The 24,779-nt window shown below is 42.0% G+C and overlaps 1 protein-coding gene across 1 annotated transcript in view; it reads right to left on the bottom strand.

Moving 5' to 3' along the window:
- Window positions 1-24,779, bottom strand: part of DNMT3A (DNA methyltransferase 3 alpha) — a 90,073-nt gene that overhangs the window by 8,450 nt on the left and 56,844 nt on the right. Inside the window, exon 14 of the mRNA XM_088481749.1 lies at window positions 23,812-23,930. Within this exon, the coding sequence (XP_088337875.1) occupies window positions 23,812-23,930 (119 nt within the window). The remainder of the gene's footprint in view (window positions 1-23,811; window positions 23,931-24,779) is intronic.

The following is a 24,779-nucleotide window of genomic DNA, read 5'->3' on the forward strand; positions in this document are numbered from 1 at the left end:
ATGTAACCATACCGTACATACATAACCTCCCACTATGTAAATATACCGTACACACATAACCTCCCACTATGTAACTATACCGTACATACATAGTCTCCCACTATGTAACTATACCGTACATACATAATCCCCCACTATGTAACTATACCGTACATACATAATCCCCCACTATGTAACTATACCGTACATACATAATCTCCCACTATGTAACTATACCGTACATACATAATCCCCCACTATGTAACTATACCGTACACACATAATCTCCCACTATGTAACTATACCGTACATACATAGTCTCCCACTATGTAACTATACCGTACATACATAATCCCCCACTATGTAACTATACCGTACATACATAGTCCCCCACTATGTTACTATACCGTACATACATAATCTCCCACTATGTAACTATACCGTACATACATAATCCCCCACTATGTAACTATGCCGTACATACATAATCCCCCACTATGTAACTATACCGTACATACATAATATCCCACTATGTAACTATACCATACATACATAATCTCCCACTATGTAACTATACCGTACATACATAATCTCCCACTATATAACTATACCGTACATACATAATCTCCCACTATGTAACTATACCGTACACACATAATCTCCCACTATGTAACTATACCGTACATACATAATCTCCCACTATGTAACTATACCGTACATACATAATCTCCCACTATGTAACTATACCATACATACATAACCTCCCACTATGTAACTATACCGTACACACATAATCTCCCACTATATAACTATACCGTACACACATAATCTCCCACTATATAACTATACCGTACATACATAACCTCCCACTATGTAACTATACCGTACATACATAATCTCCCACTATGTAACTATACCGTACATACATAATCCCTCACTATGTAACTATACCGTACATACATAATCTCCCACTATGTAACTATACCGTACATACATAATCTCCCACTATGTAACTATACCGTACACACATAATCTCCCACTATATAACTATACCGTACACACATAATCTCCCACTATATAACTATACCGTACATACATAACCTCCCACTATGTAACTATACCGTACATACATAATCTCCCACTATGTAACTATACCGTACATACATAATCCCTCACTATGTAACTATACCGTACATACATAATCTCCCACTATGTAACTATACCGTACACACATAATCTCCCACTATGTAACTATACCGTACATACATAACCTCCCACTATGTAACTATACCGTACATACATAATCTCCCACTATGTAACTATACCGTACATACATAACCTCCCACTATGTAACTATACCGTACATACATAATCTCCCACTATGTACATACATAATCTCCCACTATGTAAGAGTGGAATAGCAGGAAACTGATTTGTTACTGTTGTAGCAGATTTATGCTGGCAAATGTAATATTATTTCCTTAGAGTGCATACTGAGAGGTACCCAATACCCCTTTACCCCTGCTGCGATACCCCAGGTTATTGCTGGCTCTTCCCGGGTAGTGGCTCAGTGGAAAAGGGTCCTGGAAAAATAACCCGGGTCAGGTGACCTGGGAATCCAACCCAGGATGGACCCGGGTAATGGTGCAGTGTAAATGGTGCCCCGAGTTACCCGGCCTGGGTCATGCCTAAAATTAACTGATTGGTGGCTGTGGAGCAGTCACCGCCCACTTATTAGGACCTCACAGGTTTAGCAGGGCAGACCCAGGTTCAGTATGAACGGGTCTCACCTGGGAATAACCCGGGTCAAAGGTGCAGTGTAAATGGTGTCTGACCTGGGTTTTTGGTGGAAAATGGGTATAAGTAATACTGCTTTTATACCTAAATTCTGGGTCAGACCCGGAGGTTGGAACAGGGTTCCAAATCAGATCAGACCCAGAAATGAAGCCAGTGCTGACCCAGAAAATTCCCGAGTTGGCGCCGTTCACACCGGAGCTGGGTCTGCAGTGACCCGGCTCTACCGGCGTGGAAGTGGACGCTTGGAGATGACAATATCTGAAGTCGGGATGCGGCGCGCTCCAGGTCATCGTAACCCAGACCGCACCGTTTACACTGCAGGGTTTCATGGGTTATTCCAACCCTGTAAGTTACCTGGGCTGGATTGCTGGGTCACTCCACCCGGGAATCCAACCCTGTCCCCTTTTACACCCAGGAGCTACCCGGGTAACCCTGCAATAACCCGGGTTTTAGCTCTGGTGTAAAAGGGGTATCTCTGATACCAGTACCAGGTTATATTGGATCTGCAGGAAAAGATTACCAAGCTGTGTACTGGGGTGTAGCATAAATGGTGCAATGTAATCAGGACACTATCTTAATATGTATCAAATTAAAGTATACCACAAACGCCTAATCTACTATCAAGAAGGACTGGAAGAACAATGATATGGAATAATTACTGTCGCTGGAGTCTTTACCAGCACACAATTTACACATTCATGCTTTTGCTGGTAACAAGAATAGCAACGCTGCTTCCTTGTATTGCACAATGAGAAGGGATAAGCACTGGAGCTTAATGAACCAGCAATTACAACACGATCTCATCATGTAAAGCAGATAACAATACAATGTACTTACAGGGATAGATCATTCCCATTATTTGATTTGTGCAGATGAAGCTCATTATTTGGTATTTCCCCTCTCCCCTGAGGATTCATGTGCTCTGATAGTAGATAAAAGCCTGTCCACACTGATCACACTGATCACATAACCAGACATGAAGAACTAATTATGTATGAACATACTGTATATTGAATCTGTCTCACATGTAAGGATATTGGGGAACTTACGGTAACAAGTCACTGAGCTGAGACACCATATAATACTGTATAAATGACTATGTGCTATGGCCCTCATTCAGACCCACTCGCAAGCGGGCGCACGTACGTTAGGCGTACGTACAAAAATATTTAAATTCAATGGCTCGCTCGTATTTTCGTTCGCATCTAAAATTCCTCCCTAAACTCTGACGACCCCTCCTCTAACTAACGAGCATACGAAATAGCGAGCGTACATCCCCGAAATGGCTTGAACGGAACGCACGCACAAGTATAAACAGGAAGTGGCCTTGTCAGATGTCGATTACCTGCTCCTTTATTCTGCCTACCTCCATCAATCGTATCATGCCAATCAATGTATCAATTAGCTTAATTGTTTTTTTTTTTTCAACACAATGCAAGAAACTTTACTCTTGTCCGTGTTTGTGTTTACCCGCAGAATACGTACGGATGAAACATTCGCTTTTATTGTTCAAAAAACATGTGAACCACAATTAAACAATTGTTCTATTGCTGTGGATCCCCGCATATTTCTCTGGGTTCATTTCTTTATTTAAATTTGCTTACGCATGTCACTGCATCAAGCCTATCATAACTCTCCACAGATTTCTGGCCCTGTCGAACACATGACTCATACACTAACCAATAAAATTGCTCCTGTTAATTTCCAAAATACATTAGCCAATCAGAAATTTTTGCCACACTTTATCAAAAATGTTTTGTATGAAAAACTCCATTGCCATCATGAGAGCCTCCGCATTCACCAGGCGCGAGCTGCTGGTGCTTACGGAGGTCATGGATCGCCGGATCACCAGCCAACCTCAACCCATGACCAACCGGCAGAAGCGCTCCGCGTATGCGGAGGCACGGTCCCGCCTGCGGTCCTTCGGCTCACGCCGCAACATCGGGCAGCTGGAGCGCAGGTGGTCCGACCTGCAACGGCGAACGCCCCGCTTGCTGGCATGCTTTCGCATGCAGATCCTGGAAAGTAAGTGTTATGTATTGTGGTTTTAATGTTTGTGTTTGTGGGTCAAACTGCGTGTGCATGTTTTCCTGTCTGTCCTATTTCTTATTTGTACTCATATCTGCGTGTGCATGTTTTCCTGTCTGTCCTATTTCTTATTTGTACTCATATCTGCGTGTGCATGTTTTCCTGTCTGTCCTATTTCTTATTTGTACTCATATCTGCGTGTGCATGTTTTCCTCTCTGTCCTATTTCTTATTTGTACTCATATCTGCGTGTGCATGTTTTCCTCTCTGTCCTATTTCTTATTTGTACTCATATCTGCGTGTGCATGTTTTCCTGTCTGTCCTATTTATTATTTGTACTCATATCTGCGTGTGCATGTTTTCCTGTCTGTCCTATTTCTTATTTGTACTCATATCTGCGTGTGCATGTTTTCCTGTCTGTCCTATTTCTTATTTGTACTCATATCTGCGTGTGCATGTTTTCCTGTCTGTCCTATTTCTTATTTGTACTCATATCTGCGTGTGCATGTTTTCCTCTCTGTCCTATTTCTTATTTGTACTCATATCTGCGTGTGCATGTTTTCCTCTCTGTCCTATTTCTTATTTGTACTCATATCTGCGTGTGCATGTTTTCCTGTCTGTCCTATTTCTTATTTGTACTCATATCTGCGTGTGCATGTTTTCCTGTCTGTCCTATTTCTTATTTGTACTCATATCTGCGTGTGCATGTTTTCCTTCTCTTTCTGATTTATTCATTCTACTCCTATTTGGCTTATTTTTTGTTTTTGTTTTTTTTTTTAGTTTTGGTCCCCGGATTTGTCCATAAACTAACCGCAATTTCGTTGACATATTTTAGGGGGACAGCCAAGACTCCGCCGTCACCGTCCGTCCAGACGGCGTTCCCGGACACTATCCCCAACCCCCAGCCAACACTCCACCCCAAATCTTTCCCCTATTCCCCACTCCTCCCCATCCTTCCCAGACCCTCTCCCGGAAATGTCGGGCCTCCTTCCCCTCCGTCCCACTTCCCCCTCTCCTCCACCCACCCCTCTTCCAATTACCCCCTCCCCGGAGTCCATCATAACTCCTCCCCATTCTTTGGGGAATGACGGATCCTCCGAGGAGGATCATGGAGGCATTTCCGGAGCTCCCGTTTTGGCTCCCGGTATGTTTTTATTTTGTTTTTTTTTAAAGCACAAACTGTTTGTATGTAATCATGTGTCGTGCCTTTCTTTGTGTTTTTGTGGCTTGACTTTTGGTGATTTCGCAGTTCGCCTTTACCTCTTCCTGGTGATTTCAACATACACATATCACACCTGTGGGAATTTGTACATAGGCCTTGTATTTTTGGCAGCCCCCCCTTTTTTTTTTTTTTTTTTTTTTTTAGGTTTAGGAGTGATTTCGTTGTGTTTTTGTTTTTTTAATGTGGATTCCCTATTGTTGTATTAACCCACACACTTTTCTCACCCACAGAGGAACAGAGGCGTCGGCAAGAGGTGGCGGATTGTGTGGGCCAGATGCGCCAACATGTAATTGGCATTCTGGTGGGCCTCGACCGGCTGTCTGGCCTCCTTCGCCAGTAGTTTTTTTATTTTTGTTAACGTTTCCAAATAAATTTTTTCAGACAAATATACGTTCTGGCTCATTTTTTACATCCAAAACCAAGATAGTTTAGCATGACATAAGTAGACTGTTCCTGCAAGGATTTCCCTTTTTTAAAAGTTAGATTGTGTTTTGTCTTTGTATGTCAAACAGACACAAGAAACACATAACAGTAACAATGTCATTTCCCTTTTTGGGTGTAGTGTCAATTACATATTTCTACATTTTACAGGTTCCTAGTTGGTGCGCAAGCTGCTTAGGCCAATCTTACAAATCCCAAGGTTGGGCCAGGCTTCCTTTTGGTGTGGTTTGGGAAGCTGAAAACATATTTCAGTTTAGCTCAACTGGCGTCAGTACTGGATTACCCCTTAGTCAAATGTAACTTGTGTTAACCTGGTTACACTTGCTGTTAACGTCCCAAAAAAGGAAGACCATTTCACTCTCCAAACATTTATTCACAACATAACAGAGAAAACAAAGTGGTCACTCCCAAAAAAAGAACACAGTGATAAATTCAAATACAACACATACCAAGAAATAATTAAATAAAAACTAAAAATCAAGAACTGGTTGACGAAGGACCATGGCAACATGATTCCACAAACATGGCGTTGCGATATGGGTTCCAGAATATATGCCCAAAAGGACCAGATCCAGGTTTGGTAAGGGTAGCAGGAAGTAGTGAGCGTTGGAGTGCCAAAGATTATGTGAACAAACAGAAGATGGTGAGAAAAAAAACACAAAATTAGATGTTCGCAAACAAACACAAACACATTAGGTATAAACACTGTAGTTTTGTTACAACTTACCTAAAAAATCTGGCCACCACATCATCGCGTATGGCCCCCCCACATACTGACCTCCGACCAACCTCGGGGGGGCCATCCTCAGGTAAGGCATCCTCTGGCTGCATTGGGACACCACTCCTTATGGCAATGTTGTGAAATATCCCACACAGGACCACAATTTTAGACACCATATCCGGCACATACATGAGCTCGCCACCAGAGCGGTGGAGGCATCTGAATCGGCCTTTTAAAAGGCCGATACAGCGCTCCACCACTTGCCTGGTGGCTGTAAGTGCGGAATTATACGCACTTTGTGGCCCTGGTGTGGGAGCCAAATAAGGAGTGAGCAGCCAGGACATGCAAGGGTATCCACTGTCTCCTGTGAAAAAAAATAGACAACATCAGGAACACTGTGTATCAAGCTTAACATTGTTATGTACTAAAGGTCTCCACTTACCCAGAAGCCACGCATCACCAGCTTGTAGGTTGGTTAATTTCTGCCATATCCCTGATTGCCGGATGACGAAGGAGTCATGAGCACTTCCTGGTAATTTAGCATTCAGGGACAGGATCTGGAGGGAGGCATCACATACCACCATTACATTCAGGGAGTGATAGTGTTTCCTGTTTCTAAATATTGCCTCCAGCCGTGCTGGAGGCTGAAGTGGTATGTGAGTACCATCCACAACCCCTATGATGTGTGGGAAGCCAGCTATTTGGTAAAAATTGGCCTTGGCCACACTAAGGGCACCCATATCCAAAGGCATTTTAATAAAATGATGGAGGTGCTTGAAAAGTGCCTCCATCACTGCCCTCAGGATCCGGGAAAAGGAGGATTGGGAGATGCCCGCCACTATTCCCACCGTTGTTTGAAATGATCCTGAGGCACAGAAATGTAACACCGCCATAAATTGCGTCAGTGGTGGTATTGCTGTTGGACTGTCAATTTGCCGCTCCAGATCACTTTCTATTAATGAGAGAGTGTCTATGATGATTTTGGGAGGTAGACGGTAGCGTCTTAAAACCTCATCATCGGGCATTCCAAAAAGGGTGACACGTGTTCGAAATATCTGGGGCCTTGCATGCCTACGATGCCTACGCCTGGGACGAGTTTGAGGTTGGTCGTCTTCCGGGAGCAGGGCCAGAACAATTCGCCCCAGATCTACCTGAAATTCAAAGTTTACAATGTAAGGCTTTTGAGCCACCCCAAAAGTAACATAAAACAACTTAGCTTTATGATACCATCCATAGCTGCTTACATGCCGGGGTATTGTCATGATACGTATAAACTGTAAAAAAGCCAAAAATGAGACATCAAAAATTTAGAGGGTGATTTTATGTTTGTCAAATTGGTGCAAGCCAACACATAAAATAGGCGAAACACACATTTGGCCATCGATGAAAACGACATTGCACACCGTACGTCAAATAGGGGTCAAATGGACCCCAAAAATGGAAAAGGGAAAAGCAAAACTGGTTTACATGATGAATAAGCCTCGAAAAATGCGTTAATTAGTTCGCAAATGCAAGTCACTACACCAACAGTCAAAAATGCGTTAATTAGTTCGCAAATGCAAGTCACTACACCAACAGTCAAAAATGCGTTAATTAGTTCGCAAATGCAAGTCACTACACCAACAGTCAAAAATGCGTTAATTAGTTCGCAAATGCAAGAAAAATAATGGACTTACCAAACTCGAATATATAAGATTTCCAACAAAAAGGTCTTTGGGTCCGAAAGCCAAAACAAACTAAAATAGATGAAATTAGTGTAAAAAAAAATATATAAAACCAAAAACCAGAAGTAGACACCAATTGGCCACAAATTAGACTGCACAAAACTTACCAAATCAGGAAACGATGGAAAAAAATAAACCCAAAAAATGCGAACGGAAAACCAAAACAACTGTAGCAAAACAAAAAAAAAACAAACTCCGCCAAATCCTCCAACCGCAAACAACCAAATCCAACCAACTTAACCGCCAACAATCCAACAACCCAACCTCGACTCCACACACACCAAGCCATAAATAGTGTTTATTTTCCCGCACAAATTAAGGATGAATCATAGGGACGCACAATCAATGATGCGGCCGCAAACTAAGGACGCATGTATAAATACGTCACGAAATCACATTTAATTTCTGGTTGATTTCATTCTGGAAGCAGATAAAATAACAATAATATGTGAATCCACCTCTAGCGCTCCTCTGAACCCAAATTCACATCAAACCATGTGGTAGATATATTAAACTAATGATCACCATGAATGAGTCCACTTGATAGTAAGTAAATGTACACCAGGTCCAATAGGAACTTCTTATACACAGATGATTGATGACATCTAAAAAGATTCCTCCGTTTGTGTGTAACACCAATAGGGGGAATAAAAGAGAAGACAAAAAATAGTGCAGATCAAACTTGGACATATAGGTTTTAATGGCAAGTTTGCACTTACAACATGCAGGTTTAAACAGGCATTTGTTTAAAAACATCAATGGTGGTAGGCTGACAGCACTCCCAATGACTCCATCCTTCACCTTCTAGATGACAAATGAGGGAAGGCAATAGCCCAGCTCCGGATACTCGGATATGCCACACAGGAAGGGGTACTCCAGGAAGCGCTCCACCACTTAGCCCACGCTTAACGCGTTTCGGAACATCAGTCCTTCATCAGAAGTGTGTATATGGCTAAACAAACAGGATAGATATACTCTCAATATTGGATCCAACAGCTGCCCTTAATTGCCGCTAATCGGCATCTAATTTGCTTCTGTACATGCGTCGATTCTCTAAGTCCCGGAAACAAGATGGCCGTGCGTTCCACGGCTCCCGGAAATGAATTACATCCATATGTTATGCATTCCACTCGTCTCTGATCACCGCGATGCATGTGACTGCATATCAGTCACATGCTTCCACCTGCATAATGAATATGCGTTCCAGACACCCGGAAGTGTCTCATTCCTGGACAACACTTGCGTTCCATTCTCCATTTATAACTTTCAGTAGATCCACGTTCTTTGCTGACAAGTCCATTATTTACCTCATATCTTTACATGAATAATAGATGTCACTCAGAGCATCAAGTCCACAAATCAAAGTCCATGAATATTACATGAAAAACAACAACAGAGAAAAACATTTATTAATAAACCAATACATAAAAAGCAATAAATAAGAATAAAAATATTTCCACATATATATAGATAAAATGTGCCAGGCAAAGCATATTCCCATACAATTCAGGTTAAAAAGCACTTCAATTCAAAATCCCCATTTAGTCCCCTGGGTACAAGTGTCCCCAGTTGATGGATCCACCTCATCTCTGTTTGTGATAAACGTTTGTCTAGATCCCTTGTTCTCCATTTTGGTAAAATTACTTGTATACCTAAAAAGCTTTTTAAAAAACATTCTTTAGAGATATGGTGTTTTTTGAAATGCATTGAGACCACATGTGTCTCTAAACCTTTTCGAATATTATATATATGCTCTGCCCATCTTGTTTTTAAATTTCTAGTGGTTTTACCCACATAGAATAGGCCACATGCACATTCTAAAATATAAATCGCATTTTTTGAGTGACATGTTACAAAATCTTTAATAAAATATGTCACACCATTAATAGTAAATTCTGTAACTTTTTTTTCATTAGATTTAACCGTTTTGCACATTAAAGGTTTAGAGACACATGTGGTCTCAATGCATTTCAAAAAACACCATATCTCTAAAGAATGTTTTTTAAAAAGCTTTTTAGGTATACAAGTAATTTTACCAAAATGGAGAACAAGGGATCTAGACAAACGTTTATCACAAACAGAGATGAGGTGGATCCATCAACTGGGGACACTTGTACCCAGGGGACTAAATGGGGATTTTGAATTGAAGTGCTTTTTAACCTGAATTGTATGGGAATATGCTTTGCCTGGCACATTTTATCTATATATATGTGGAAATATTTTTATTCTTATTTATTGCTTTTTATGTATTGGTTTATTAATAAATGTTTTTCTCTGTTGTTGTTTTTCATGTAATATTCATGGACTTTGATTTGTGGACTTGATGCTCTGAGTGACATCTATTATTCATGTAAAGATATGAGGTAAATAATGGACTTGTCAGCAAAGAACGTGGATCTACTGAAAGTTATAAATGGAGAATGGAACGCAAGTGTTGTCCAGGAATGAGACACTTCCGGGTGTCTGGAACGCATATTCATTATGCAGGTGGAAGCATGTGACTGATATGCAGTCACATGCATCGCGGTGATCAGAGACGAGTGGAATGCATAACATATGGATGTAATTCATTTCCGGGAGCCGTGGAACGCACGGCCATCTTGTTTCCGGGACTTAGAGAATCGACGCATGTACAGAAGCAAATTAGATGCCGATTAGCGGCAATTAAGGGCAGCTGTTGGATCCAATATTGAGAGTATATCTATCCTGTTTGTTTAGCCATATACACGCTTCTGATGAAGGACTGATGTTCCGAAACGCGTTAAGCGTGGGCTAAGTGGTGGAGCGCTTCCTGGAGTACCCCTTCCTGTGTGGCATATCCGAGTATCCGGAGCTGGGCTATTGCCTTCCCTCATTTGTCATCTAGAAGGTGAAGGATGGAGTCATTGGGAGTGCTGTCAGCCTACCACCATTGATGTTTTTAAACAAATGCCTGTTTAAACCTGCATGTTGTAAGTGCAAACTTGTCATTAAAACCTATATGTCCAAGTTTGATCTGCACTATTTTTTGTCTTCTCTTTTATTCCCCCTATTGGTGTTACACACAAACGGAGGAATCTTTTTAGATGTCATCAATCATCTGTGTATAAGAAGTTCCTATTGGACCTGGTGTACATTTACTTACTATCAAGTGGACTCATTCATGGTGATCATTAGTTTAATATATCTACCACATGGTTTGATGTGAATTTGGGTTCAGAGGAGCGCTAGAGGTGGATTCACATATTATTGTTATTTTATATGTTTTTGGAGTTGTGTGGGTGTTTACTCCTTTTGTGTCTTCATCACCTGCTGCACCTCAGTATTTATTGCGCACTGTGTATCTAAATTGTTTTTTTCTTATTCTGGAAGCAGAGACATGGCTTCAGACCAGGGAAACAATGGCCAAAAATCCGGCGGTAAGGCCTTCATGCATTTTGTCTCAATGATTCTTTTAAAACATAATATTGTGCAAGTTGTGAAGTGGCTAAATCTGCATATTTACCCAAATAGGTGAGGAGGATGACATGGAAGAGACTGCTGGCCCCAGTCAACCCGCCAAAGCTGCCAAAAAAAAAAGGCAGCCACATTTCACAAGCAAGGAGATGGAGGTTTTGATCCAGAAGTGCGTTGACATCCTGCCCCAGGCAGCCAGGAATATGAGCCAAAGCCAGAAGTGGAGAATGTGGGAGGAGGTCGCCGTTGCTGTCAATAGGGTGGGTGATTATGTCCGTCTAGCCCGGGATGTCAAACGGCGGTAAGTAAACACTTTCCCATCCTATAAACAAACCCCATTGTAAAACAAAGGATAATGGTTCCAATTTCATTCCACAGATGGGCAGACTTCAAATATCGTCTCAAGCAAAAACTTGCCGACAGGGCTAGGCATGCAAGGGGGACAGGTGGGGGTCCCACCCCTGTGTCATTGGAGTTGACAGACTTAGAAGAGCTGGCACAGGGGTGTGTGCAGGCTGTGGAGGTGTTTGGCGTGTCCAACATGGATACGGACATGCCAGACTTTGCGGCTCCTCATGTTGGCCCAGGTAAGTATTGTGATGTCGCCAACTCTGAAATGCTATTGTGCCAATATGTAGATTCTAATGTGAGTCTTTGCGCATTTTTCCTAACAGAGACAGAGGCGGATGAGTCTGCTCCAGAGGGGAGCCTTGGCCACAGAATTTCTGCTGGCTCTGCAGGGGAGGAACCAGTACATCCGGCTGAGGACCCTGCAGAAGCCAGTCCAGGGCGTGCCCCCTCGCAGGCAGTGGGCCTCCTCACAGAACTCAATTTTAAATCGGATTTCCATACGGAGATTCTGCAGAGGATGGACGCCAGTCTGATACGGGTGGCTGAGGCCCTGGAGCAAAATGCTGCGGCCAACGTGACCATTGCTCAGGCCCTGGCGGAAAATACCAGGGCCAACATCCGCATCGCCGATGCCCTGGAGCAGCTCGTTCGCCAGCACATGGTGGAGCCGACCTCCCTTCCTGCCGGAACATCCGGATCCTCCACCTCTGGCACAACATCAGCCAATCCTCCAAATGTGCCTAGCCCTGTGCCTAGTCCAGAGGCCACAACATCTGCCTCTGGACAGGCCAGCCCGATGGCATCCCGGACCCGGTCTGGCGCCCACCCTCACCCAGCCAAACGGGCGAGAAAACGGTGACAGCAATGGCGACTTTTCCCACACTCCTTCTGTGCTTGGCTCATATTCCTTTCTGGTCAAAACTTCCCTCTCCTTTCTTGTGAAATTTTTTAAAATTTGGTATTTACGCTTATGTTAGCAGTTATGGCTTTTTTTTTTTTTTTAACCAAATATCTTTGCCACAAAAAAAAGGCCAAAAAATATTAGGCCAATTTGTTTGTGTTTAAACAATAAATTTAAAACAAAAAACTGACATTGTATTGTGACATTATTGTACAAATGGGTTACATTTAATCCTGGCCCTAAAGGCAAAAACTGACCCTCTTAAAAAAAAAAAAAGGCCTCTTTAAGGAACGTTTAAAAAATCACATAGCGATGCAAATTCCACAGTAAACCAAAAAAAAGGGGAGCTAATTAAAACATGATGACATTATTGTTACAATAGGCCATAACCAACAAATTGTGGCCAAAATAAAACACCCAAAATGTACGCTAATTGATTGTGTAATCATGACATTAGCAGCTCTGATTTCCACCTGCGTACGCTTTTGTGCTATCCCAATAAACTGCTTTCCAAACACATACCAAGCCGGTTTTCAATCCAACACTAATTACTTTACTGACCAGCCGCGATTAATCGCAGCACCATCGTTGAGTCCCGGGACGGAGGAGAAGGCCATCGCCAATGTGGTCGAGTAATCCTGACCCTAAGCTGTGCGAGCATTTTGAAGGGAAAGCGGATGTTCCAGTGACGTATGAGACGGTCCGAACACATTTGACGTTCGCATCTGCTAATGTATGTACGCCCCAAAAACGCCTCGCCACGCCTGCGTTTTTTCATCTCCACCCCCGTCAACACCCAAAAACGCCCTGTTCTGTCAATCACATTTGACATGTCACTTCCTGTACGCTATTTTAGGAACGAGAGAAAAAAAAACCGCAATCTGCCGTACGCACATGCGCAGTGTAACACCGACGCATGCGCGGTTAGTCAACATCGGAACGCAACGAGCGTACTGTTGTTAACGTGCGGCTCTGAATGAGGGCCTATGTCTGATAGTGGTGATATGACACCCTGTGTATGCACAGACATAGGGCCAATGCTCATGGAATAATAGCCTGGAGTATCTCATAAACGTGGATGGAATTATAATACTGAGAAATTAATCTCTCTCTACATGAACCATGAGTGACTTACTATGTAATACAGGAGATGATTAGTGCCCTCGTTATCCTGCATTGTAATCTTTAAATTAGTTATAGATCATCACAACTTTAAATAAAGAATAAACACATAACTATTATTGGAAGAATTAACAAGGAGACGAGGGGTCCTTATAAATGTTATTAATATATTCAGAAAATATCATCATACTATGTATATAAGGCCTGACTCAGCACGGATCACACGGCTGCGTTCGCACGCGCCCACTCGCTGCGAAAATATGCTAATGAATGCAATCGCACGGCAACCGCAGCACTATACCAAGATGCCCATCACTGTATAAAGCCGCCCACTTCCCATGACATGCATCCGCAAGTCAGCGAAAACATCAGTAACTACGGAACCATACGCACAGTTGTGGATGACCTGATCCTACCGGACAAACTTCCTGTCACCATCTAGACCTCTGCTGGCGTATACAATCGCAGGGGCTTAATTATGCACGCCGTGTAACGTGTTCAAACGCACAGGCACGCCTACGTTCCGCTGACCGTGACCCCCTCTCCACCCCAAAACAGTCACTTTATGTCACTCACTATGTGATGGGAATGCGAGCTCACTGCGATCACTTCCTGATTGCAGCTGCCGGTGCGCGCATGCAAACTGCGATGTATACATATGCGCAGACCGCAAATATCGCCTAGCTGCGTGTGCGAACACAGCCTTGCGATCCAACCTGAATAAGGCCCATATTTCACTTGTGAGGCAGAATGAATTTTAAATATGATAATAATAAAAGTTATATTTTATATTGAATTATTATTGTGCGCCAACAAAGATGACAATATTTCCCATTTTTCCTTGAATACCGCATTCCTCATACAGACAGGTCACCCTACACGTTCCTCATACAGACAGGTCACCCTACACGTTCCTCATACAGACAGGTCACCCTACACGTTCCTCATACAGACAGGTCACCCTACGTATTCCTCATACAGACAGGTCAATCCTATGTATTCCTCAAACAGACAGGTCAGCCTACGCGTTCCTCATACAGACAGGTCAGCCTACGCATTCTTCATACAGCCTACGCGTTCCTCATACAGACAGGTTACCCTACACGTTCCTCATATAGACAGGTCACCCTACGCGTTCCTCGCTCAGACAGGTCACCTTACGCGTTCCTCACACAGACAGGTAACCCTACGCATTCCTCACACAGACAGGACACCCTATGCGTTCCTCACACAGGTCACCCTATGCATTCCTCACACAGGCAGGTCACCCTACACGTTCCTCACACAGGCAGGTCACCCTTCGTGTTCCTCACACAGACAGGTCACCCTACGTGTTCCTCACACAGACAGGTCCACTCTACGCGTTCCTCATACAGACAGGTCACCCTACGCATTCCTCATACAGACAGGTCACCCTATGCGTTCTTCATATAGACAGGTCACCCTACGCATTCCTCATACAGACAGGTCACCCTACGTATTCCTCATACAGACAGGTCATCCTACGCGTTCCTCATACAGACAGGTCAGCCTAAGCATTCCTCATACAGCCTACGCGTTCCTCATACAGACAGGTCACCCTACGCGTTCCTCATACAGACAGGTCACCCTACGTGTTCCTCATACAGACAGGTCACCCTACGCGTTCCTCATACAGACAGGTCACCCTACGCGTTCCTCATACAGACAGGTCACCCTATGCGTTCCTCATACAGACAGGTCACCCTAAGCAATCTTCACACAGACAGGTCACCCTACGTGTTCCTCATACAGACAGGTCACCCTACGTGTTCCTCATACAGACAGGTCACCCTACGTGTTCCTCATACAGACAGGTCACCCTACACGTTCCTCATACATTTCAAAAGAAGAAAAAGGAAAAAGTAGAGCTATTGTTGCAGTGCACTATACTGTCAGTTCATATTAATCTGTCCTTTATTAAAACATATTAATCTTTATTCAAATTCAATTAAAATATTGACATATAAGGGTTATCACAACTGGCAAAATATTTTTAAAATGAATTCAACATTCAGTAGGATAGAAAGATGTGCATGAAAGTATGAAATTAAGTGTATTGTTTAAAAGAAAAACAAATATGCCGCTGGTTGTATGTAATTATATTCTTGTATAATAGAATTGATGTTATTCTCCCAGTATCACTGTTATAATATAGTAATATGTGGATATATGTGGATTTATAATCTACATCCATTATCCTTTATCAGTGATATTAGGGAGATAAATGTTTATCTGCAGCAGCTAAAATGTAACAGTTGCTGTTGTAATAAACTCCCAATGCAACTATTCAAAAGTAGCAATCTCAGTTTAGCTACTTATGTAACTCTTCACATAAATATTTGGCAGTAGTCTATTCACACCACATTAATGCTGTTATTGCGTTTGGGCTAGCTAGCTCCATATAATAGTATTCAGCTAATCAGGTTCTGTAAATGACATTGCCGTTTGTCTAATGAAGGAATGTTACGTGTATAGTATTCCCTCAAACTGCTGCAGATATAAACATTTATTGCATCAAAACATATTAATAATTATAGTAGAATGCAGCCAGTCGGCATGTGAAAAGAAACGCCAACGCGCGTTTCGCCTGGTTGCTTTTTCAAGGCATCAACCCGAGTGATCGTGTCCTCCGTCATTTATTCCCCAGGTCAGATGACAATTGGTTCATTCAAATATGTTGTTGCCGCCTGAATTTCCATTGGTTCCAGTGTCTCCTATTCCCCTCTATTGCGGGTTTGGTTGCCAAGTCCCGTTAATTACCAGGCCGCTCGTATGTCTCTCGCTAATGCAGTGACATCACCTGTAAATAGATCACATACATCCTAATACCAAAATTTTATTTGTATCATGACCTCCTAAAACATTAATCATATATATGTCCATATGAATGAGTACTAATAGCATATAATATTCAAGTACTTGATGAATGACAGTACATCTTATTGAAAAATAATTCATACGGATCATCATAGTCCCCCATTAACCCCATCAGATATATGTATAAATTATCCAGTTTATTTTAATAAAGAATTAATAATATATGTACACAATGACATACCAGATTATTCAAAATTTTTTAGTATAACCCTTATTATCAATTTAAAAATAAAAAGTATATAATAATTTACCTAATATTTATTAACAAATACATAGTGACAAATAAAATATAAAGTGAAAAAAATATATAATAATCAAAAAACATAATAAATACAACACCACACAATCAAAATTGTTCATTAATGTAAATGTGTCAAATTAATGTGAAATCTGTGATTTCATTAATTAGCAATACTCCCAATAATAGTGTGTCCAAATAGCTAGTTATATTGTGAAGTGTTATGTATGTACTGCTATGTGTCCCAAATATCTCATGGGTGATAATATTAGTGATTAAAAATAAAAAGTGAACAAAATAAAATATTGTAATATATATCCTATAACGTGTTTATTAATATTAGTATTATCCATCATGCACATATCATTATATACCTATCCAAATAAAAATAATATGTCATTGTCCCCAAATATCTCAAACACATGTATACAGGTGTACATGTATACATATGCATACCTCCACATATAAATATTTAATAAGAATCAATCTCTATTTATTACATACAGTAATTTTCAATTAATGTAGGATTAATGAATCACTTATACACATATATATTATAATATCCATTTATTACATAAAGCAGATATAGATAACTATTAGATAACAAGTAAGATTTTTCTTTTTCCATTCTTCCTCTCTCTCCCCTTGCTTTTCCCTTTTTCTTAAGAATATTCAATCTGGATATGTGGAATATCCGTTATATGAGTATTTGAATCGAAGACTACCTAGAAATATTATTGGGATAATATGTATCAAGTCAATATACTAGAAAATATAGTGGGATCTGAGATGGATAGGATAACTATAGGATATTATTGATAAGATATGAAACATTCTTAAATTATCAGAATATATATAATTGAAGGACTTATTAATCCTATATTTATCATGGAAAATAGTATTAAACCATTATTACTTTATGTAATAAATGGATATTATAATATATATGTGTATAAGTGATTCATTAATCCTACATTAATTGAAAATTACTGTATGTAATAAATAGAGATTGATTCTTATAAAATACTTATATGTGGAGGTATGCATATGTATACATGTGCACCTGTATACATGTGTTTGAGATATTTGGGGACAATGACATATTATTTTTATTTGGAGAGGTATATAATGATATGGGCACGATGGATAATACTAATATTAATAAACACGTTATAGGATATATATTACAATATTTTATTTTGTATCACTAATATTATCACCCATGAGATATTTGGGACACATAGCAGTACATACATAACACTTCACAATATAACTAACTATTTGGACACACTATTATTAGGAGTATTGCTAATTAATGAAATCACAATTTTCACATTAATTTGACACATTTACATTAATGAACAATTTTTGATTGTGTGGTGTTTTATTTATTATGTTTTTTTGATTATTATATAATTTTTTCACTTTATATTTTATTTGTCACTATTTATTTGTTAATATATATTAGGTAAATTATTATATACTTTTTATTTTTAAATTGATAATAAGGGATATACTAATAAATGTTGAATAATCTGGTATGTCATTGTGTACATATATTATTAATTCTTTATTAAAATAAACTGGATAATTTATACATATCGCTGATGGGGTTAATGGGGGACTATGATGATCCCTATGAATTATTTTTCAATAAGATGTACTGTCATTCATCAAGTACTTGAATATTATATGCTATTAGTACTCGTTCATATGGACATATATATGATTAATGAATTAATGTTTTAGGAGGTCATGATACAAATAAAATTTTGGTATTAGGATGTATTTGATCTATTTACAGGTGACGTCACTGCATTAGCGAGAGACATACGAGCAGCCTGGTAATTAACGGTACTCGGCAACCAAACCCGCAATAGAGGGGAATAGGAGACACTGGAACCAATGGAAATTCAGGCGGCAACAACATATTTGAATGAACCAATTGTCATCTGACCTGGGGAATAAATGACGGAGGACACGATCACTCGGGTTGATGCCTTGAAAAAGCAGCCAGGCGAAACTCGCGTTGGCGTTTCTTTTCACATGCCGACTGGCTGCATTCTACTATAATTATTAATATGTTTTGATGCAATAAATGTTTATATCTGCAGCAGTTTGAGGGAATACTATACACGTAACATTCCTTCATTAGACAAACGGCAATGTCATTTACAGAACCTGATTAGCTGAATACTATTATATGGAGCTAGCTAGCCCAAACGCAATAACAGCATTAATGTGGTGTGAATAGACTACTGCCAAATATTTATGTGAAGAGTTACATAAGTAGCTAAACTGAGATTGCTACTTTTGAATAGTTGCATTGGGAGTTTATTACAACAGCAACTGTTACATTTTAGCTGCTGCAGATAAACATTTATCTCCCTAATATCACTGATAAAGGATAATGGATGTAGATTATTAAATCCACATATATCCACATATTACTATATTATAACAGTGATACTGGGAGAATAACATCAATTCTATTATACAAGAATATAATTACATACAACCAGCGGCATATTTGTTTTTCTTTTAAACAATACACTTAATTTCATACTTTCATGCACATCTTTCTATCCTACTGAATGTTGAATTCATTTAAAAAATATTTCGCCAGTTGTGATAACCCTTATATGTCAATATTTTAATTGAATTTGAATAAAGATTAATATGTTTTAATAAAGGACAGATTAATATGAACTGACAGTATAGTGCACTGCAACAATAGCTCTGCTTTTTCCTTTTTCTTCTTTTGAAATATATATACATAGAGCTTGTAGTAGCACATCAGTAATAAGGACCAATAAAAATAAAATAATTCCAATTGGATATCACGTTATTTATTTACTGTGTCAGTGTTGTATATTATAATATAAATTATAAGTATTATGAAACTAGAGCGGGATCATAAACCCCTTTTTTGTATGACGTTCCTCATACAGACAGGTCACCCTACACGTTCCTCATACAGACAGGTCCCCCAATGCATTCCTCATACAGACAGGTCACCCTATGCATTCCTCATACAGACAGGTCACCCTACATGTTCCTCATACAGACAGGTCACCCTACATGTTCCTCATACAGACAGGTCACCCTATGCGTTTCTCATACAGACAGGTCACCCTACACGTTCCTCATACAGACAGGTCACCCTACACGTTCCTCATACAGACAGGTCACCCTACACGTTCCTCATACAGACAGATCACCCTACACGTTCCTCATAAAGACAGGTCACCCTACACGTTCCTCAAACAGACAGGTCCCCCTATGCCTTCCTCATACAGACAGGTCACCCTATGCGTTCCTCATACAGACAGGTCACCCTACACGTTCCTCATAAAGACAGGTCACCCTACACGTTCCTCAAACAGACAGGTCCCCCTATGCCTTCCTCATACAGACAGGTCACCCTATGCGTTCCTCATAGAGACAGGTCACCCTACACGTTCCTCATAAAGACAGGTCACCCTACAAGTTCCTCATACAGACAGGTCCCCCTATGCCTTCCTCATACAGACAGGTCACCCTACACGTTCCTCATACAGACAGGTCCCCCTATGCCTTCCTCATACAGACAGGTCACCCTATGCGTTCCTCATACAGACAGGTCACCCTACATGTTCCTCATACAGACAGGTCACCCTGCGCGTTCCTCATACAGACAGGTCACCCAGCGCGTTACTCATACAGACAGGTCACCCTGCACGTTACTCATACAGACAGGTCACCATATGCATTCCTCATACAGACAGGTCACCCTACATGTTCCTCATACAGACAGGTCCCCCTATGCATTCCTCATACAGACAGGTCCCCCTATGCGTTCCTCATACAGACAGGTCCCCCTATGCATTCCTCATACAGACAGGTCACCCTATGCGTTCCTCATACAGACAGGTCACCCTACATGTTCCTCATACAGACAGGTCACCCTACATGTTCGTCATACAGACAGGTCACCCTGCGCGTTACTCATACAGACAGGTCACCCTGCACGTTACTCATACAGACAGGTCACCATATGCATTCCTCATACAGACAGGTCACCCTATGCGTTCCTCATACAGACAGGTCACCCTGCACGTTCCTCATACAGACAGGTCCCCCTATGCATTCCTCATACAGACAGATCACCCTACATGTTCCTCATACAGACAGGTCACCCTACATGTTCCTCATACAGACAGGTCACCCTACATGTTCCTCATACAGACAGGTCACCCTGCGCATTACTCATACAGACAGGTCACCCTGCACGTTCCTCATACAGACAGGTCCCCCTATGCATTCCTCATACAGACAGGTCACCCTACATGTTCCTCATACAGACAGGTCACCCTACATGTTCCTCATACAGACAGGTCACCCTGCACGTTCCTCATACAGACAGGTCCCCCTATGCATTCCTCATACAGACAGGTCACCCTACATGTTCCTCATACAGACAGGTCACCCTACATGTTCCTCATACAGACAGGTCACCCTGCACGTTCCTCATACAGACAGGTCCCCCTATGCATTCCTCATACAGACAGGTCACCCTACATGTTCCTCATACAGACAGGTCACCCTACATGTTCCTCATACAGACAGGTCACCCTGCACGTTCCTCATACAGACAGGTCCCCCTATGCATTCCTCATACAGACAGGTCACCCTACATGTTCCTCATACAGACAGGTCACCCTACATGTTCCTCATACAGACAGGTCACCCTGCGCATTACTCATACAGACAGGTCACCCTGCGCGTTACTCATACAGACATGTCACCCTGCACGTTCCTCATACAGACAGGTCCCCCTATGCATTCCTCATACAGACAGATCACCCTACATGTTCCTCATACAGACAGGTCACCCTACATGTTCCTCATACAGACAGGTCACCCTACATGTTCCTCATACAGACAGGTCACCCTACATGTTCCTCATACAGACAGGTCACCCTGCACGTTCCTCATACAGACAGGTCCCCCTATGCATTCCTCATACAGACAGGTCACCCTACATGTTCCTCATACAGACAGGTCACCCTACATGTTCCTCATACAGACAGGTCACCCTGCACGTTCCTCATACAGACAGGTCCCCCTATGCATTCCTCATACAGACAGGTCACCCTACATGTTCCTCATACAGACAGGTCACCCTACATGTTCCTCATACAGACAGGTCACCCTGCGCATTACTCATACAGACAGGTCACCCTGCGCGTTACTCATACAGACATGTCACCCTGCACGTTCCTCATACAGACAGGTCCCCCTATGCATTCCTCATACAGACAGATCACCCTACATGTTCCTCATACAGACAGGTCACCCTACATGTTCCTCATACAGACAGGTCACCCTACATGTTACTCATACAGACAGGTCACCCTACATGTTACTCATACAGACAGGTCACCTTACATGTTCCTCATACAGACAGGTCACCTTACATGTTCCTCATACAAACATGTTACCCTACGCGTTCCTCATACAGACAGGTCTCCCTACGCATTCCTCATACATACAGGTCCCCCTACGCATTCCTCATACAGACAGGTCACCCTATATGTTCCGCATACAGACATGTCACCCATGTTCCTCATACAGATAGGTTATCCTATGCGTTCCTCATCCAGACTGGTCACCTTACATGTTTCTCATACAGACAGGTCACCCTACATGTTCCTCATACAGACAGGTCACCTTACATGTTCCTCATACAGTCAGGTCACCCTACATGTTCCTCATACAGACAGGTCACCCTACATGTTCCTCATACAAACAGGTCACCCTACGCGTTCCTCATACAGACAGGTCACCCTACGCGTTCCTCATACAGACAGGTCACCCTACGCATTCCTCATACAGACAGGTCACCCTACGCGTTCCTCATACAGACAGGTCACCCTATATGTTCCTCATACAGACAGGTCACTCGACATGTTCCTCATACAGACAGGTTACCCTACACGTTCCTCATCCAGACTCATCACCTTACATGTTTTTCATACAGACATGTCACCCTACGTGTTGCTCATACAGACATGTCACCCTACATGTTGATCATACAGACATGTCACACTACAGACATGTCACCCTACGTGTTGCTCATACAGACATGTCACCCTACATGTTGATCATACAGACATGTCACACTACAGACATGTCACCCTACGCGTTCCTCATACAGACAGGTCACCTTACGAGATCTCTGGCCCGTTTTAGCCATTTAATAACTCTGTGCAGATCTGTGGCCCGTTATAGCCATATAATAACTCTGTGCAGATCTCTGGCCCGTTATAACCATATAATACCCTTGTGTAGATCTCTCGCCCATTATAGCCATATAATAATGCTGTGCAGATCTTTGGCCCGTTATAGCCATATAATAACCCCGAGAAGATCTTTGGCCGTTTAATATCCATATAACACCGTGCAGATCTCTGGCCCGTTATAGCCATATAATAACCCTGTGCAGATCTCTGGCCCGTTATAGCCATATACTAACCCCGTGCAGATCTCTGGCCTGTTATAGCCATATAATAACACCATGCAGATCTCTGGGCCTGTAATAGCCATATCATAACCCTGTGCAGATCTCTGGCTCGTTATAGCCATATAATAACCATGTGCAGATCTCTGGCCCATTATAGCCATATAATAACCTCGTGCAGATCTCTGGCCCATTATAGCCATATAATAACCTCGTGCAGATCTCTGACCCGTTATAGCCATATAATAACCCTGTGCAGATCTCCGGCCCGTTATAGCCATATAATAACCCTGTGCAGATCTCTGGGCCTGTAATAGCCATATAATAACCCTGTGCAGATCTCTGGCCGTTATAGCCATATAATAACCCCACGGTGAATTATGCAGCATCTGCCTCCATCTCACGCCCACAGGTAACGCATCACAGTGTTAGCAGGGAGCGCTGTACAATCACCTTTCCATCTCCGTGCTCCACAGGACGTCCTCCTTCCCATTCATGGTCACCGGGAAGCTGTGCTCCTTCCCCTGCCTCAGGGAGCTGGGACGGGTCGTTATGGTGCAGACTTTACAGAACTGGAGGAGACAAGAGGTTCATAAATAACTGGTGAGAGCGACCTGGGGGCGGAGCGCGGCCTTTTATTAGCTCTCCAGGTACCACGCTGCTCGGAGCCCATATATAGGGCACATGGGGGAGATTTATCAAATCTCGGAGAGAGATAAAGTGGAGACGTTGCTCATAGCAACCAATCAGCTTCTGTCATTTTACTGTTACAGCTTGATGCTCTTCTATATGTAACCAGAGGGGGGCAGGGGGGGGGGTAGGAGGACAGCACAGGGGGTGAGTATACAGGGTAAGAGTAGGGTACAAAGCAGTCGTGGTGAAACTATGGCACGCGTGCCAGAGGGGATACTCAGAGCCCTCTTTGTGGGCACGCGTCGTCGCCCCAGCACAGCACAGCTCGGGGCCGGGCTGCTCCCTTCCGCGTGCCTAAAGACATCCAGCCAGCACTCTACACAGCACAGGAGGGGACATCGGTCCCCGGATCAGGTTGGTGGTCTCGGGTTATGGTGCGCGGGGCCGGAGGCCACGCTATTTGTCTTTCAGGTTGGAGGGACAGTGCGGGGGCTGTGGCGTGATGAGCGGGGGCTGTGTGTGTGTTAACTAGGGATGGGGCTGTATAGATGTCTATGGGGCATAATATATTTAATATATTATAAAACAACTCATTACATTAACTTCTTTTGTCACAAAAGAAAAACACAATAACAGAGTTTTCAATGATACAAACAACTTCTGTCCCCAAATCATATAATGCCCCATAGTTGTGCCCCCAGTTCATGTTCTGTAATATAGATATAATTTAATATAACCATAGTGCAGAACATGAACTGGGGGCACAACTATGGGAGAGGAGATGACCC

The sequence above is a fragment of the Taudactylus pleione genome, unplaced genomic scaffold (assembly GCF_031769625.1).
Source record: "Taudactylus pleione unplaced genomic scaffold, aTauple2 ptg000277l, whole genome shotgun sequence".
NCBI lineage: Eukaryota > Metazoa > Chordata > Amphibia > Anura > Myobatrachidae > Taudactylus > Taudactylus pleione.